General features: G+C 41.5%; 1 protein-coding gene across 7 annotated transcripts in view; it reads right to left on the bottom strand.

Annotated features, from left to right (window-relative positions):
* The window catches only part of EPHA5 (EPH receptor A5), a 369106-nt gene extending 356010 nt beyond the window's left edge, over positions 1-13096 (bottom strand). For all 7 annotated transcript variants that reach the window (XM_019522270.1, XM_019522269.1, XM_019522268.1 and 4 more), the window contains exon 1: positions 13036-13096. In XM_019522270.1, the coding sequence (XP_019377815.1) occupies positions 13036-13074 (39 nt within the window). In that variant the 5' untranslated portion in view covers positions 13075-13096. The remainder of the gene's footprint in view (positions 1-13035) is intronic.
* Positions 13097-14573: the final 1477 nt, after the last annotated feature.

Raw genomic sequence — 14573 nt, 5'->3', positions numbered from 1 at the left:
AGAGGAGGGCCACTCGCATGATCAGGGGACTGCAGGGCAGGCCCTATGAGGAGAGACTACGGGACCTGAACCTGTTCAGCCTCCACAAGAGAAGGCTGAGGGGGGATCTTGTGGCCTGTTACAAACTGGTCAGGGGGGATCAGAAGACATTGGGGGAGTCACTGTTCCCCCGAGCACAGCCAGGAGTGACCAGAAACAACGGTCACAAGCTAGCAGAGGGTAGGTTTAGGTTAGACATCAGAAGGCGCTATTTCACGGTCAGGGTGGCTAGGGTCTGGAACCAACTTCCAAGGGAGGTGGTGCAGGCTCCTACCCTGGGGGTTTTTAAGAAGAGGTTAGATGAACACCTTGCTGGGGTCATTTGACCCCAGTACTCTTTCCTGCCATGGCAGGGGGTCGGAGTAGATGATCTTCTCAGGTCCCTTCTGACCCTAGAAACTATGAAACTGTGAAACTATTAAAGGAAAGACTCTCATCAGTATCAACTGACCCAGGCTCAGGCCCTTGAGACCAGACAATGCTTAATCCCTGTACTCACTGAAGTTAAATGGGAGACATTCCCGTTTTCTCCAAACCCATATACCACCCTCATGGAAAGCACTACAGGGAGTCAGCTATTTATAGTAACCCTATGTTGCCAAATCCTACAGGCACTTCGGTTTACATTGCTCAACCATGAGCACACTGATCCACTATTTCTCCAATATTAACAAGTATCTGCACTCCCAAAATTCAGTTCAGTATTGTCCTAGAGCAAAACTAGGAATTAGGTAAGATTGTAGAAGTATTTAATGGTCTCAGAATCAAGTGGTCCCAAAATACAGAAGTCTGTATCAACCAATTCATACGATTTCCTGACATTAAAATAAAAAGTAGGAAAGTTTTCAAGGGAAAGAAGGCACAAAAGAGGGGTGGAAATTGCTAAGTGGTAAGTAGAAGGCCAATTCCTATCAACTTTCAGCCAGAATTGGGTGCTTTAGTGCAGTAAGTGCCTCCTTTCAAAAGTATGTCCAGAAGTTACTCCAGTTCAAGTAACCAAAGTAATGCTGTCCAAATTGCAGGTATGAACTCTGTCTAGACTGAGAAAGAACCCTAGTATCATATCACTCTTTCATTCACTTCTGAATCAAACCTTGAGGTCGGCTATATGAGACATATTCACTTAACTGTATTTTATTTTAAACAAAAATAGAAGAGTAATTTGAAACTTAATTATACATGAGAGAAGCTGTAGCTTCTCTTCCCGCACATACTAATAATTCTTCCAGTTCCGCAGCAGTATTTTTACACTCTTGTTATCTGACAGGGCAGAGGAAGCAGCTGTAAAACACTCAGACCATTCTTTTATACCCACTTTTCAGCTAGCAGGATATTTACAATAAATCAGAGTGGCATCTCAGCACACAATGTCAAAGTCATACAAGCAGGGATGACTGACAGTAGTGGTGTCACTATTGCAGCCTTCACGATGCCTCACTGGTCAAATCTGGATTAATCTAAAAACTAGTCAGTACCAGTCATGATTACCCTTCCAATATAATGTGGAAGCAGTAACTCCAAACTCCATCATTTGGAAGCCCTGCCTGGGTGCTTCTAAGCACAAAGAAATACATGAATAAATGGGACCCCCAAAAGTGTACATTTATTGTCCCTGGCCTAACCTTACTCTTCTTTGAACGTGAATAGCCAACAATACTGTTATGTGTATTTTTTGTCAGCATAGAAGATGATAAAGAAACATTCTAATTTCCCTCCATCAAAAATATGATGTTATTGAGAAAAGTGTACTTTCAACTAGAATATTAGTTGAGCATTTATTCCATTTTTTTACTCCCCCTTAAACAGCTGTTTGTAGAGAGAATATTATGTGGATGCTGTAACATTGTTTCTTCTTTCATTTATAGCTCTTACATCCAAGACTATCTTCAGATATGAGCTGGTCAGAAGAGAAATAATCAGGAATATATTTTTTGTCAGACAAATTATCTTTTTATTTATTTATTTATTTTAGTTTGCACAAACTCTGATACCTCACCAGAAAAATATTTTAAGGCTTGAGGGTTTTTTTAATTTATTTTCTAATACTTGATTTATGTTTTAATACCTCTCTCCCGCATCCTTTCATCTGATTTGCTAGTTTAAGAAAAGATCAGATCCCATGATGAATGCAAAATGTTCAGTGTTGGTATGGCTTCTGCTGGCCATTGTGCTACATTCCTACATTCTTGCTTAGGGTGATTGGTAGCAAAGAGACCATATTTTCTTGTAATACTTGACCCATTTATGTCACTGCTCCACATTTAACAAAAATATGTGATGCTTTAGTCAAAACAATGAAAACTTTTATCTTTTTGCTGGGTAAAAGCAGAAAAAGAAAATTAACCATCTTTGCTAACAGGAAACAGAAGCAGAAAAACTATTGTAGATATAATTAGATACTTGACCACAACATCATTCCCTGCCTGTTTACCTAAGTGGAGTTTGCATGTATTCAAAGCATGTATTCAACACATTGAGAAGGGTTCTCTCATCAGAATATCTGGTGAGACTGCATTGGGAGCAGAGATAGGGCAATGTAAAGTGCTTTTGAAAGTCCCACCCATAAAGTTTAACCTTTTCATTTATTAAGAATGTTTAGCAAGACAGTCTCTGGAGCAACTGATGATAATTAAGAAAGAATAAATATTCACAGTGCAATACACTTTCTTAAAAATATTATAATATTCAGACTAAAATGTACTTAATTTGTCACATGCCTGAAGGTATTGGTTTGTTTGTATTTAAATTTGTGCAACAAGTAATTCAAATATCTTTGATCCTAATCCAAAGGCAATGGAAATCAAGAAGAAGGACTCCCACTGACCCCAGTGAACCTTGGATAAGAGTTTTTGACCATGCACAGGTATTGTTTCTCTGAAGGGAATCACTACTCTCTCAATAGAAGTTGCCAGAGTACAGGCATTCATTCAGTTTCTAGCAGAGGAAATATGCCCCATCTATGAAAAATATCTTTTATGTTGACACCTGGAAGATCTCCCCTGTAAGAAAGTTTCTTTTGCTAGAATGAACACCTATATACTCAAGTTCTCCGTGATCAGACGAGTCTAACAGCACTTTCGCCTGTGGCTTGATCTGAGGAAGGTGTGGGGAGAATGGATGCATTTCTCTGAAGCACAACTCCTCCCAATCAGGGTAAGAGCTGAGCTGTTGCTGTCCACAAACCTTCCTGAGACCAGAGAACCTGGTCTCTTCCAAGCATGGAAAGAATTCATGCACATGCAGCCTTCTCAGACCATGGTGAGGCTGAGGAGGCGGCATCTGCAGGCTGAAATACCTATATACTTCCTCTCTTGGGAAGATTTTTGCCACTGCAAATTGCCTAAAATACATGAAATCCGAGTACAGGTTTAAAGACTTTCCCACCTGGACTCCCACCTGATTGCTCAACATTTCTATTTTATCCAGGAAAAAAAATAATATTGCTTGGGATAGCACCAAGTATATATTTACTGTTTGGTTGCTAAAACTGTTCTAAAAATGCCTGAGTTGCTGCATAAGAATTGGAGAATGCAACTGCCTTTCATTAACATAAAGTTATTTAATGCTCTTTTATTCCTAAATTCCTGGACACTGGAGGAAAGACATTCTCAGCATGAAGCAAGATTTTTGTTTCATTACTATGTCTCTGAAGAAGAACCTAATACTTACAACTATGTTAATGGAGTTAGGTGTACTAAAGTGTCACCATTATTTTTTCTATAGTGCACTTGCAAGATCAAGATATATTTAATACAAAGGTTTAAGAGAGTGAAAAAATCTGTTTTAGTCTTAATCCTAACATCATTATTAATATTATAAGTATTATTTATTACTATTATAAGTATTAATTTATATTACAATACTTAAGAGAATGGTAGACATTTCAAACTACCAGTAACAAGACATATTCCTTGCCGAATACTGCTACTAAACTAAGACCTAATTATGCAAAGACTCTCCTACTTTCTTAAACTTTACATATACTAGGACTGCTTACACAGTCAGCTACTTATATCTGATTCTCACTGAAAAAAATGGTATATTTTCCACTGACTTCACGGAGCTATGGATCAAGCCCATAAAGCATAGAAGTGAAGCACATGTATAAGCTTTGGCAAGATGAACTTCTAAGACATCACTCCTACAGGCTGTTCAGCTTGAGTGAGAACCAATTGATTTCAGCATTTCTCCATGCAGGTTCAGTGTTCCACCCACATGGATAAGTCAAGCAAGATAGAATGAGAGTAACTAACCAGACATTATGGAAAAACTGCAGGAGGACAGCCATACCATATTGAGTCTTTCCAATGGAAAAGACAGTAGAGTATGACATAGAAAAAGCTGTAGAAAAAGGCTTACACCATTTTGAGAGAAATTGAGTGTGTGTCCAAGGTAACTAAAATCTTAGAGGAGGTAGGGCTTAAGGAGGGATTTTTAATGAGGAGAGGGTACCAATTCATGAACAAGCTCAAAACAAAATGGAAGAAGGTGGACTATTAGAAGTAGAAAGCATATTTAGCACTGGGGCAAAAGTCTGCAGCTCCTGTACAGATTCTGATCTCACTTATGCTTCTGTAACTAAACTTCGGTACAGTTACTCCTGATGTGCACTGATGTGTCTGAGGGCCAGAGTCAAATACATCAGTGTCAGCTTTATCAACATCACTGAATCTAACAGAGTTGTGCATGCTTACATTAGGACTGAATGTGGCCTAGTAACTATTTGGGGTACGTTCTTTTTTCTCCTTAAAAGTCGTAGCCCTCATTCAAACTCAGTTGCTTCTGGAGTTTGAAACAGGTATGGAATGAGGCACTGAATGCATCCAACAGATTGTTTAAATTACCATAATGCTTTTACATGAAAAATATATTATTCTTTTTTTAATTTGTAATGCAAAAGTGCAAGCTTCTTTCTGCTAATTGATATCATCTGGGTGTTTGGACCAAGCACATTGATCCCCTAAAAGTGGTGAAAAGAAAAGAAAGAAAAAATTAGGTGACTGTGGCATTGATGCCTACGCAGTCAGACGGATAGCAAATTGGCTGGAGGGCCGCACCCAGAGAGTGGTGGTGGATGGGTCATTTTTGACCTGGAGGGATGTGAGCAGTGCGGTTCCCCAGGGCTTGGTCCTTGGGCCCACACTGTTCAACATCTTCATCAGTGACTTGGACAAGGGGGTAAAAAGCACCTTGTTCAAATTCGCAGATGACACTAAGATGTGGGGAGAAGTGGGCATGCTAGAAGGGATGGACAGGCTACAACTAGATCTGCACAGGTTACAGGGGTGGGCGGATGAGAATAGAAAGGGATTCAACACTGACAAGTGCAAGGTACTGCACCTGGGGAGGAAGAACCAGCAGCATACCTACAGGCTGGGGAACTCCCTTCTCATCAGCACAGAGGCAGAAAAGGACCTTGGAGTCATTATAGACTCCAAGATGAACATGGGCCGCCAAGGTGAGGACGCGGTCAGGAAGGCCAACCACACCTTGTCACGCATCCAGAGATGCATGACAAGCAGGGCCAAGGAGGTGATCCTCCCCCTCTATGCAACATTGGTTAGGCCACAGTTGGAGTACTGCATCCAATTCTGGGCACCGCACTTCAGGAGGGATGTGGACAACATGGAGCAGGTCCAGAGGAGGGCCACTCACATGATCAGGGGGCAGCAGGGCAGGCCCTACGAGGAGAGGCTACAGGACCTGAACCTCTTCAGCCTTCACAAGAGAAGGCTGAGTGGGGATCTGGTGGCCATCTATAAACTTACCAAGGGGGACCAGCAGGAACAGGAGAGTCCCTGTTCCCCCGAGCACTACCTGGAGTAAGTAGGAATAATGGCCGTAAGTTGACTGAGAGTAGGTTCAGGCTGGACATCAGGAAGCACTACTTCACTGTCAGGGCAGCTAGAATCTGGAACAAACTTCCAAGCGAAGTGGTGCTCGCTCCTACCCTGGGGGTCTTCATAAGGAGGCTAGACAGTCACCTTGCCGGGCTCATCTGACTCCAGTACTCTTTCCTGCCCATGGCAGGGGGTTGGACTTGATGATCTGCTCAGGTCCCTTCTGACCCTACCAACTATGAAACTAAGAGAAAAGAACAAAAGAAAAAAAGAACAAAACAGAAAAGCAAACAAATAAGAAAAAAAACCAAATAAAACCCACTATACATCTATGGGGCATGTACAGTTGAGCATGGGACTAAGTATTTGAAGAAGCATGTTAATAATCCCAAAGGAGGACAACATATTTAATACTGAATGGGCACCATGTTTAAGATTTTGAAAATGGAAAGCCATATTTTGGTCCTATTAAATTTTACTTTGTCCCTTATGTTATTTATTTTAAATTAGTCTCTGCTGTATATATTTGAAATTATTAAAATGTTGCTTTGGGTTGCTTTACTTTTCCTTCCACTGATACTTACAATTAGAATCTTTGTTCCCCTGGTAACCTGAGTTTTCTTTTTTTTGTTGTTCGTTTTGTTTTTTTCCCATGACTGGCCAAATTAAGGTTTTGCTTTGCCCCCCTCGCAGCTCCTAATGCATATTTTTAACCTATATCAGTATCATCATAATCTTTAATATGATCCTCAGTGCTAGTATGAATGTTCTCCTCTCATTTTAGCATACCTCTCCTTGCTTTCTCTTCTACAGCATTCAGAACCAAACCACATTCCAACCATGGTGTCCTAAAACTGCCAATTATAATCACAGCAACATGACATGGTTCAATGGTGCCAAAACCTTCCTTCCCTTTCCATTCCCCTTGCACTTACCTTCTTTTTCTATCCCTGAAGATAAACATCCTCTAGAATCCAGAACCAGTCAGTGGGGCAAGGTTTTCCCAACAGACAGGAAATCTCAATCTGCACTAAAATCAATGGAGAGCAACACTACGCTATTCATCAAACATGCTGACTAATCTAAACCTTAGTTTTTTTTTAACTAGGCGAGAGATGTGTAAAGGTAGCTCTCTCTAAAGAATTTATCAAAAATGCTGCTTATCAAAAATCAAAACTCTCAACTGCCCCCCCAACAACAGACAAATGCAGTCAACCCAGCAAAATTTCCTCACTGATGTATGCCTTTTGCTCTTGTTTGCTTTCATAAGCAAGGGCAATTGTTCTCTCTCTTTCAGTACAAGTGCAGTTAATTGGTTAGCACTCTAGTATCTACTGCAATGAATAAAGAATTATGAGAGATCCCAGCATTCTCCAACAGCTATACAAGACAAGGTTCCTTAGTGCATGTTTATTTTCCTGGCTGAGCCTAAAAAAAACCCAGAACATGTAGCTGTGCAGTGAGCCACAGCACACAGCCAATACTCAAAGGACCGTGGAGGGTTTCCTGCTATATGCTACAGGAAGTTCAATGAAATCAATGGGGAAAGAAAAAGACTGGATATACAGAAGTAAAGCAGGTGTGTAATGCTCTAATTTGGAAAGAAAAAAAAAGAAAAAGAAAAAAAAGAGTACCAAGAGGTGGCTGCAGAGATGTTTAAAACAATAACCACAAGGGGGAAAGTTCTGAAATACTAGACCAAAATTATTATTCCTACTACAAGGCTGGTATAATTACTAAAGGAATGAAGCAAACTGAAATGGAGAGGGCTTTTCTGAAAAGGCAATTGTTGCAATTAGCTGGATGCCATTGCAAGTATACAAATTTCTAAAGGGCCAAATCAAACAAGATGTATAAGCTATGTATGCAAGGGGCTCTACCCCTATTTAAGGGTTTTGCAGGAGTTCCTATATATGCTTGCCATGATCTTGTCCCTCTCCGCAAAACAGAGGAAATAAAACTGAATGGTTTAAAAATACTCTGTCTGGTTGTAGGATAAATATTTCTTTTACACATTTCCCATTGTTTCTATTTCTGTGGATTCTATGTGGAATCAAAAGGAATGTTTAATAAAGGCAAGTGAATTTTCTGCACATCAGATTTAATCACTATTGCAGCTGCATGTATGTATAATTTCCAGTGTGTCTATTAGTACTGAAACCTAGCAGCACCCTAGAAAATCAGGCTGGAAAAGTATAAAATGCATCCAGATTTTGTGTGCATGCTATACAAGCACATTTTTTAATAAGGAAAGCTTGACAATGCATGTTTATTTTTGGAAGCTTTTTTGCATGTGCTCAAAAATACATGTCAGATTCTTTTCTCCAGCAAATGTGGTATAACTCTATTGCCCTCCCTGAGAACAGAAGCCAAAAGACAGAATAAAATCCTTGGCTGTGGGCTGTAGAAGGGGGCTGTGTTGTCTCTCTAGAAGCATCACCCTTTGCCTACACACTGCAGAAAACTCACCATTGTGATCAGGAGGAAGTAGTAGGCTGCAAGCAGGTGTTTCCACAGCCTTCATGCAGATTCCAGTCAGATTTTACTACTAGTAGTAAAGCCAGCCAGCCCTTAGTGCTGTGCATGCCACCTCTGTCATGTAAGAGGAGTGGGTTCAGGAATAGTAGGGAGAGCAGACAGAAGCATTCAGGTATGAAAAATAACAAACATTAGAAAGGATGGTCTAGTCCAGGGGTTTTCTACCTTTTTGATCAGTGTACCCCCGCCGGCTGGACATAGAGCTGGGGGGGGAGGCAGGGGGCGAGGTGGCTGGGAGCAGGGTGGCATGCAGCCAGATACATAACGTCCCTCCCATCCCTCCTCTTCCTCCCTGAGAGGGGTCCCCATTCCTGACCCTGGAAAGGGTCCCCGAGGCCACCATGAAGGGCACATGACCAGCCCGTGTCATCCACCCCACTAGAGGGGGGGAGTGGGCCTTGGCATCCCACCTCCAGACTATTGACATCTGACACCTAAGAAAGAACCTCAGAGTGAAGACTGCATCCTGGCCAGATGTAATTTGTCTCTGATGACAGCCCTAGGATTGGTAGATATATAGAATTGCTTGATTGTTTGCATTGCTTCTTTTCTGCTATCACTGTGTGTTAATAAATTTGCCCATTATCAAATGGAAAGGTGGTGGTTGGTCTGAGGGTGGGTTTTGGTTGCCCCCCCCCCACCCCTGGAACAAGGCCTCTGGGTCCTAAATCCAGAGCCAACAACTACAGCACCCATGGAACAACAGCAGTATAAAAATAAAACAAAAACATAAAATACTTTAAATGAATAGAAAATAAAAGATATCAGATTCATCCAAAGAACCTTGTCTGCCTATGTCCTTTAGACCAACACAGCTACAACCTATACCCAGATACTTAATGAGGGGGGCTAAATATGATGCATCAAAAGATTTTATTCTAAGAAGTACTATATCCATGCAGAATATCACTACCAGTGATGAAAGATTTCTCTTTCTCTTCCTGCAATAATGTACTATGTGTGCTTTTGCCTGCATATGTGCTGAAATTTTTTCTCAAAGAATGTCCTGAGAGAATAAATATATTTCAGTGAGGAAACCTGTTTTTTTTAAAGAATAGACCATATTTCTCTGATCTTATTTTAATTAAATCTCCTGACTACCCAATCCACATCCCTAGCTGAGAGTTATTTAAAATATTTACATATGGTAGATCTTTAAAATAAATATTAGGTTAATGGAGAGGGCTGATGTGTTGCTGCTCGTGTCAGAGAGAAATTTGGGAGTGGGGTAGAGCACAGATTTCTCAGTCCTTGAAAAATACTGCAAATATATTAAGCCAGTGGTTTTCAATCTTTTTTCATTTGTTGACCCATTAAAAAGTTTGAATGGAGGTGAGCTGCAGACCCCTTTGGAAATTTCAAATGGAGGTGCAGACCCCTGTGAATTTTAAGTAAGTATACACATACTTTTGATTAATCATAGAAATCTTTTGTCGACCCCTTAGACATAGTCTATGGATCCCCATCAGTACACAAACCACAGCTTGAAAACAACTGTATTAGGCCAAAAAGCCAAACAACAGGGCTAATCGGACCTCTTTAATTGTTATGAAGTCCTATGAAAATAAAGAACTTTTTAAGGAGTTTTGGCAATTCAAAAAAAAAGAAAAAACCCAGTTCTGACCATCTCATTCACTTTTTACAGATTTGGGCAAATTAATTAAATACAATTCTCTTTTGACTCAGAAGTTGATTCAGTGGTCATGTGTCTACCTTGAGACTTGCACTCACGTGGTGGAAAGCAGGGCAGGTATTTGATATAACTAGTTGGTCTAATTCATACAATAATGAACCTGAGGTCTGTGTTTTGGACATTCCATTTTTCCTTTGGTCATGAATCTCTCTACAGAACATTTAAATTGCCACGATTTCTGTTCCGATGTAGACAAGGGTACTTTAGAATATTAACAGAAGTGCATCGATATATTGTTTGCCTATCAGATTAGCAACAATAAAAGGGGAGAAAACATGACTGGCTATTGGCTTTTTTTGCCCGTCGTAGCCAATTATGTTTACCGATAATTATGCATTCTAGTCAGGGACCTGAACACCTGGGTTCCCTCTCCCCCATAGGGCCAGGGCTCCCAGATGCCTGGGCTCCCTTGAGAGATGGCAAGTTTCCCTTTGCAGGTGGGCAGCATTCTAGCCTGTATGGGGTCCTAATTGGGGCTGCCAGGACTGAGATACAGGGGGTGCTGCATGCGGCCAGGAGAACAGCCAGGGAGTGTGGAGAGCAGTTTCCTGCAGGTAAGTCTATGGGAGGAAGGGCTCTGGGGGAGAGAAGGGGTGTGAAGATGGCCAAATCAAGACCCCCATGGTGAGGGAGGGAGAGGGGCGGGGGCAAGGGCTGAGGCTGGGGATGCTGCCCAGCCAGGGTGATGCATGGGACCAAAGGCCGAGGCAGGGAGCAGGATGAAGTCACGTCTGGCTCATCCAGGGGGAGAAGAGGCAGCTTCCTGTCACTGTGCACATCCCCCCCCCAGAGCAGGAATGCAGGGCATGTGTCCCCCACCCCAGATTTCTGTGTGGGGTGGATGCGGGCTGCTTGCTGCAGGGTTCAGTCTCTCCACTCTGCTGCCTTTGCCCTGAAAGCCCTGCGCCAACCACATGTCCCCTGCCCATTCAGCAGCATTGGGGTGGCAAGATGTGACCCCACTGCTGGGGAGCACGGGATGCATGGCCTGCATGGGGCTCCCAGAGCAAAGGCAGCAGGATGGACAGCCCCAAGACCATAGCCGGCAGCCTGTATCTGCCCTCATTCTGCTCAGCTCTGCTCCAGCCATTGGAGGGAGAGGGGCGCTTTAATCAGAATGGCTCTGAGAGCCACAGTAAATAAAGTGCTGCAGTGTTTCATATCAGCTCATTCAACAAGCTTTAGTTCCAGCACCACTACCGCTATTTTTAAGCACTGGGACGCTGATACATGTGATGCAGGAGGTTGCTGGAGCACAGCAAAAAACAAAAAGGTTTATTTATATCATTAGCTTAAAATGCCTCACACTATTACTGAATATTGGTTATCAGATCAGCATTGGCCAATACGGTTGCTTTAATAATTGGCCAGCCGTATTCGTCAAGAAAATCTTTATCAATGCACCCCTAAATATTCAAGCATTGCTTCCTGGAATGAGAAACAATATTGTAAAGATTGTGTATATATATTTATATGTATGTCTTGCCATAAATATTTTTTAATTAAGAGGAAACTCTTTTCTGAGATCTTCCTACTCAATCTATACTCCAACATGTTATTTTGTCAGCATGCACAGATCTGTTCATTAAGAGTTCATGCATGCAGGGAGAGAGCACAGTGTGATTGTTAAATCCCTTCATGAACATTGTAAAGGGCAAATTTACCCTTAGGGCCAGAACTAGTTCCTATTAAATTCAAGTCAAAGAACGATAGACTTGACTTCAGTGGGAAGTGGGTGAGGCCCGTAAATGCAGGTCAGTAGATCCTCTGATCACTCTGCATTCTCTTTTGCATCTGAAGTCAAGGACTCCTCCCCCTGCAACCCCCCACTCCCAGCCAGGCTGCAGTGCACCATGGGGCCAGGGCGACTGTAGAAACAGAAACCCCCCTTTCTCCACCGCACTCCCCCTCCCCCGCAACAGGCTAGATGTGAGGCTGGGATCAGAGGCTGTCACTGACTCAGCCAAGGGGGTACAGGAGCTCTGCCACAGGCTGGAGCACAGCCCTGCACAGTTCTGCCTGGGATGGCAGCAGTCGCACTCTAAGTTAACCCTTGATGGGATCTGGCGCAGACAGTACACATCCATCCAGGGTTACTTTAAAGTGGGATCTGCCATTTTTAAAGTGCTTTATCAGCCATGAACATCTATCCAGTTACAGCTGTAAAGTGCTTTCTGCACACTTAAAATGTATTAAGCGGAAAGTCTGTACCCACCCAGAGGTCTCAGCAACCCAGAGGAATGTGCAGCACCTGACATCAATCATTAAATTCTCTCTCTTCAGCTGAACCAAAACAAAGCCACAGCAAGGACCAACCCAAGAGGATGCACCCTTCAAAATCACATAGAAGTATAACTTTCCCTCCACTCTCAGCTCATGTGAGTAAAGCCACTGCTGTCATATGTCTCGTCACATGACCAAGAATCAGTTCAAAAATAAATGAAAACATATACGGTGATACTGGCTTCAAGAGCTATACCACTAAACTACTTGGAAGTTTGGTTGTTTATTTTAAGCTCCAGCTTCTGGAGGCACATGATTGGTTGATACTGTTTTCCTTTAGAATAAATAGTAAATTTCTAGCCCTCCTGTTTGAGAGAAAACAATGTAATATTGTGGCATAAATGCATCATCAATTTTCAAAATTGGGGAAGTAGAAAACATGGAATTTCTCATTTAAAAAACAAACAAAAAAACAAAAAACCTCTCATGATTTTTTACTACTCAAGGTTGGCTGTTTTGCATAAACAAAAAAATCCCTAGCCACCCAGCTTCATTTCTTCCAGTCACTGCTTGTTGTTTTAATTTTTTTCCCTTCTCATTGCCAACAAATCACTCGGGGGAATTTTAAACCCAGAAGCCTATATTCCAAATGGAAACTATTTTTGCAGCTTGTGGCTGAGAAAGCAAAGGTGAAACACTTACCCCATTTTTCGGGTAGGCTATCCATCCTAGATCCCCCATAACTGTGCGTGAGTCCAATAAATTCACTGAAAAGAAACAAGAAAAATAAGGCTTTCATAAGGATGGATGTTTCAATGAATGCCTAATGATTTCCTTGGTCCAGTTAAGACCCTTTATGATTACCAGAAGGTCATTAAGGTAAAAACATCACGAGTCCTCACATTACTGAAGTCAGGATCCTCCAAAAACATGTATTTTATCACTCCCAAGACCAAATGCACTGAATTAAAGTTACACATATTGTTAAGTATTTTCAGGATAAGAACTTTAGAATGTAAGGTGTTTGAGGGCGTGGACTTTTGAGAGGCACTTTTCTTTTTTTATCACAAGCATGTAAAAACCTTAATACAACAGTACCTTGATACCTGAATAGGGGAACTAGGCATTAATGTAATATATGTGTGTGTGTGTGTGTGTGTGCGCGCGCACACACACACACCCCAGTCCCCCTATCAGGTGTGTGTATATATATATAAATTGTAAATTAAAATAATGATGCAAGTTATTCTGGTTGTCAGCTCACTTTAAAAAATGAATTCAAATCATTTGAGTATTCTGTGTGTAGAAGGTTCTCATAATTGGGCACTTTAGGTTGTTTCCCCCTAGATTTTTATGAAATAGTAAGTCTTAAGAGGACAGCACTAGGAAAAGGGCCATCCTTCTCCTTCACTAAAGAGTCAGGATTTACATCTCAAAATTAAATTGCATCCTATTTGGCTGTGGCTAAATTCACTGAATTTTGTCCTGGCAAGACATACAGGCAATTAACAAACAATTTACATTAAACAGCAATAAACTATTCCCAAGCTTATAACATTTTTTCTTGTATTACCTAAAATCTGTAGTCCAAAGAGTGAATGTAATTAAAAAATAAATCTACAAACACTTAACTGAGCAGGGGAAAATTATAGCCGCTCTTGGTACTGTCTCCATAGTTAAGAATCTGTTGTGCTTTCCATTATTAGTCTACGTTTCCAGGGATCCAAGTATCTGAAATAAAAATGGTCCCTGGACTGAGACTTGTCATGCAAAGTCTCAGAGTAGAAGGGAACTTTTCTATTACACTGAAAGCAAATTATATTCCTCCACTGTTATCAGAGCTGCTTCCCACAGTATAATTTGCATATATGCCACAACTATACTTTCCATATTCAAATCGCTCCTCAAAGCCATTCTTTCATTTGGCCAGGTTTTTTTTTTAATTCCACACTAATTATTTACAAATGAAGAAAAAAAAGAAAAGAAAAAGTGCAAGACTTTTAGAACCAGGTGCCAAAGCCCAGTCTTCTAAATCACTGGATAAGCGTATAAACAGGGTTCAATTTACAGTTTGACTCTTGCAGGGATCGGAGATGGCAGCAGCAGAAAGAAACCGCAGGGCAGCCTAGGCATGGGCTCTGGGCAGCTGCAGTAAAAAGCACCCAGCAGCAACAAGGGCAAGGGGCTTTTCCCCTACGCTAAGCAGCAGTTTCTGCCCAGCTGCCAGGGGAGCTCTCATC

The sequence above is a fragment of the Gavialis gangeticus genome, unplaced genomic scaffold (genome assembly GCF_001723915.1).
Source record: "Gavialis gangeticus isolate Ggan-Ray unplaced genomic scaffold, GavGan_comp1, whole genome shotgun sequence".
Classification (NCBI taxonomy): domain Eukaryota; kingdom Metazoa; phylum Chordata; order Crocodylia; family Gavialidae; genus Gavialis; species Gavialis gangeticus.
The sequence above is the reverse complement of the archived record's forward strand: the minus strand, read 5'-3'. Positions and strand labels throughout refer to the sequence as shown.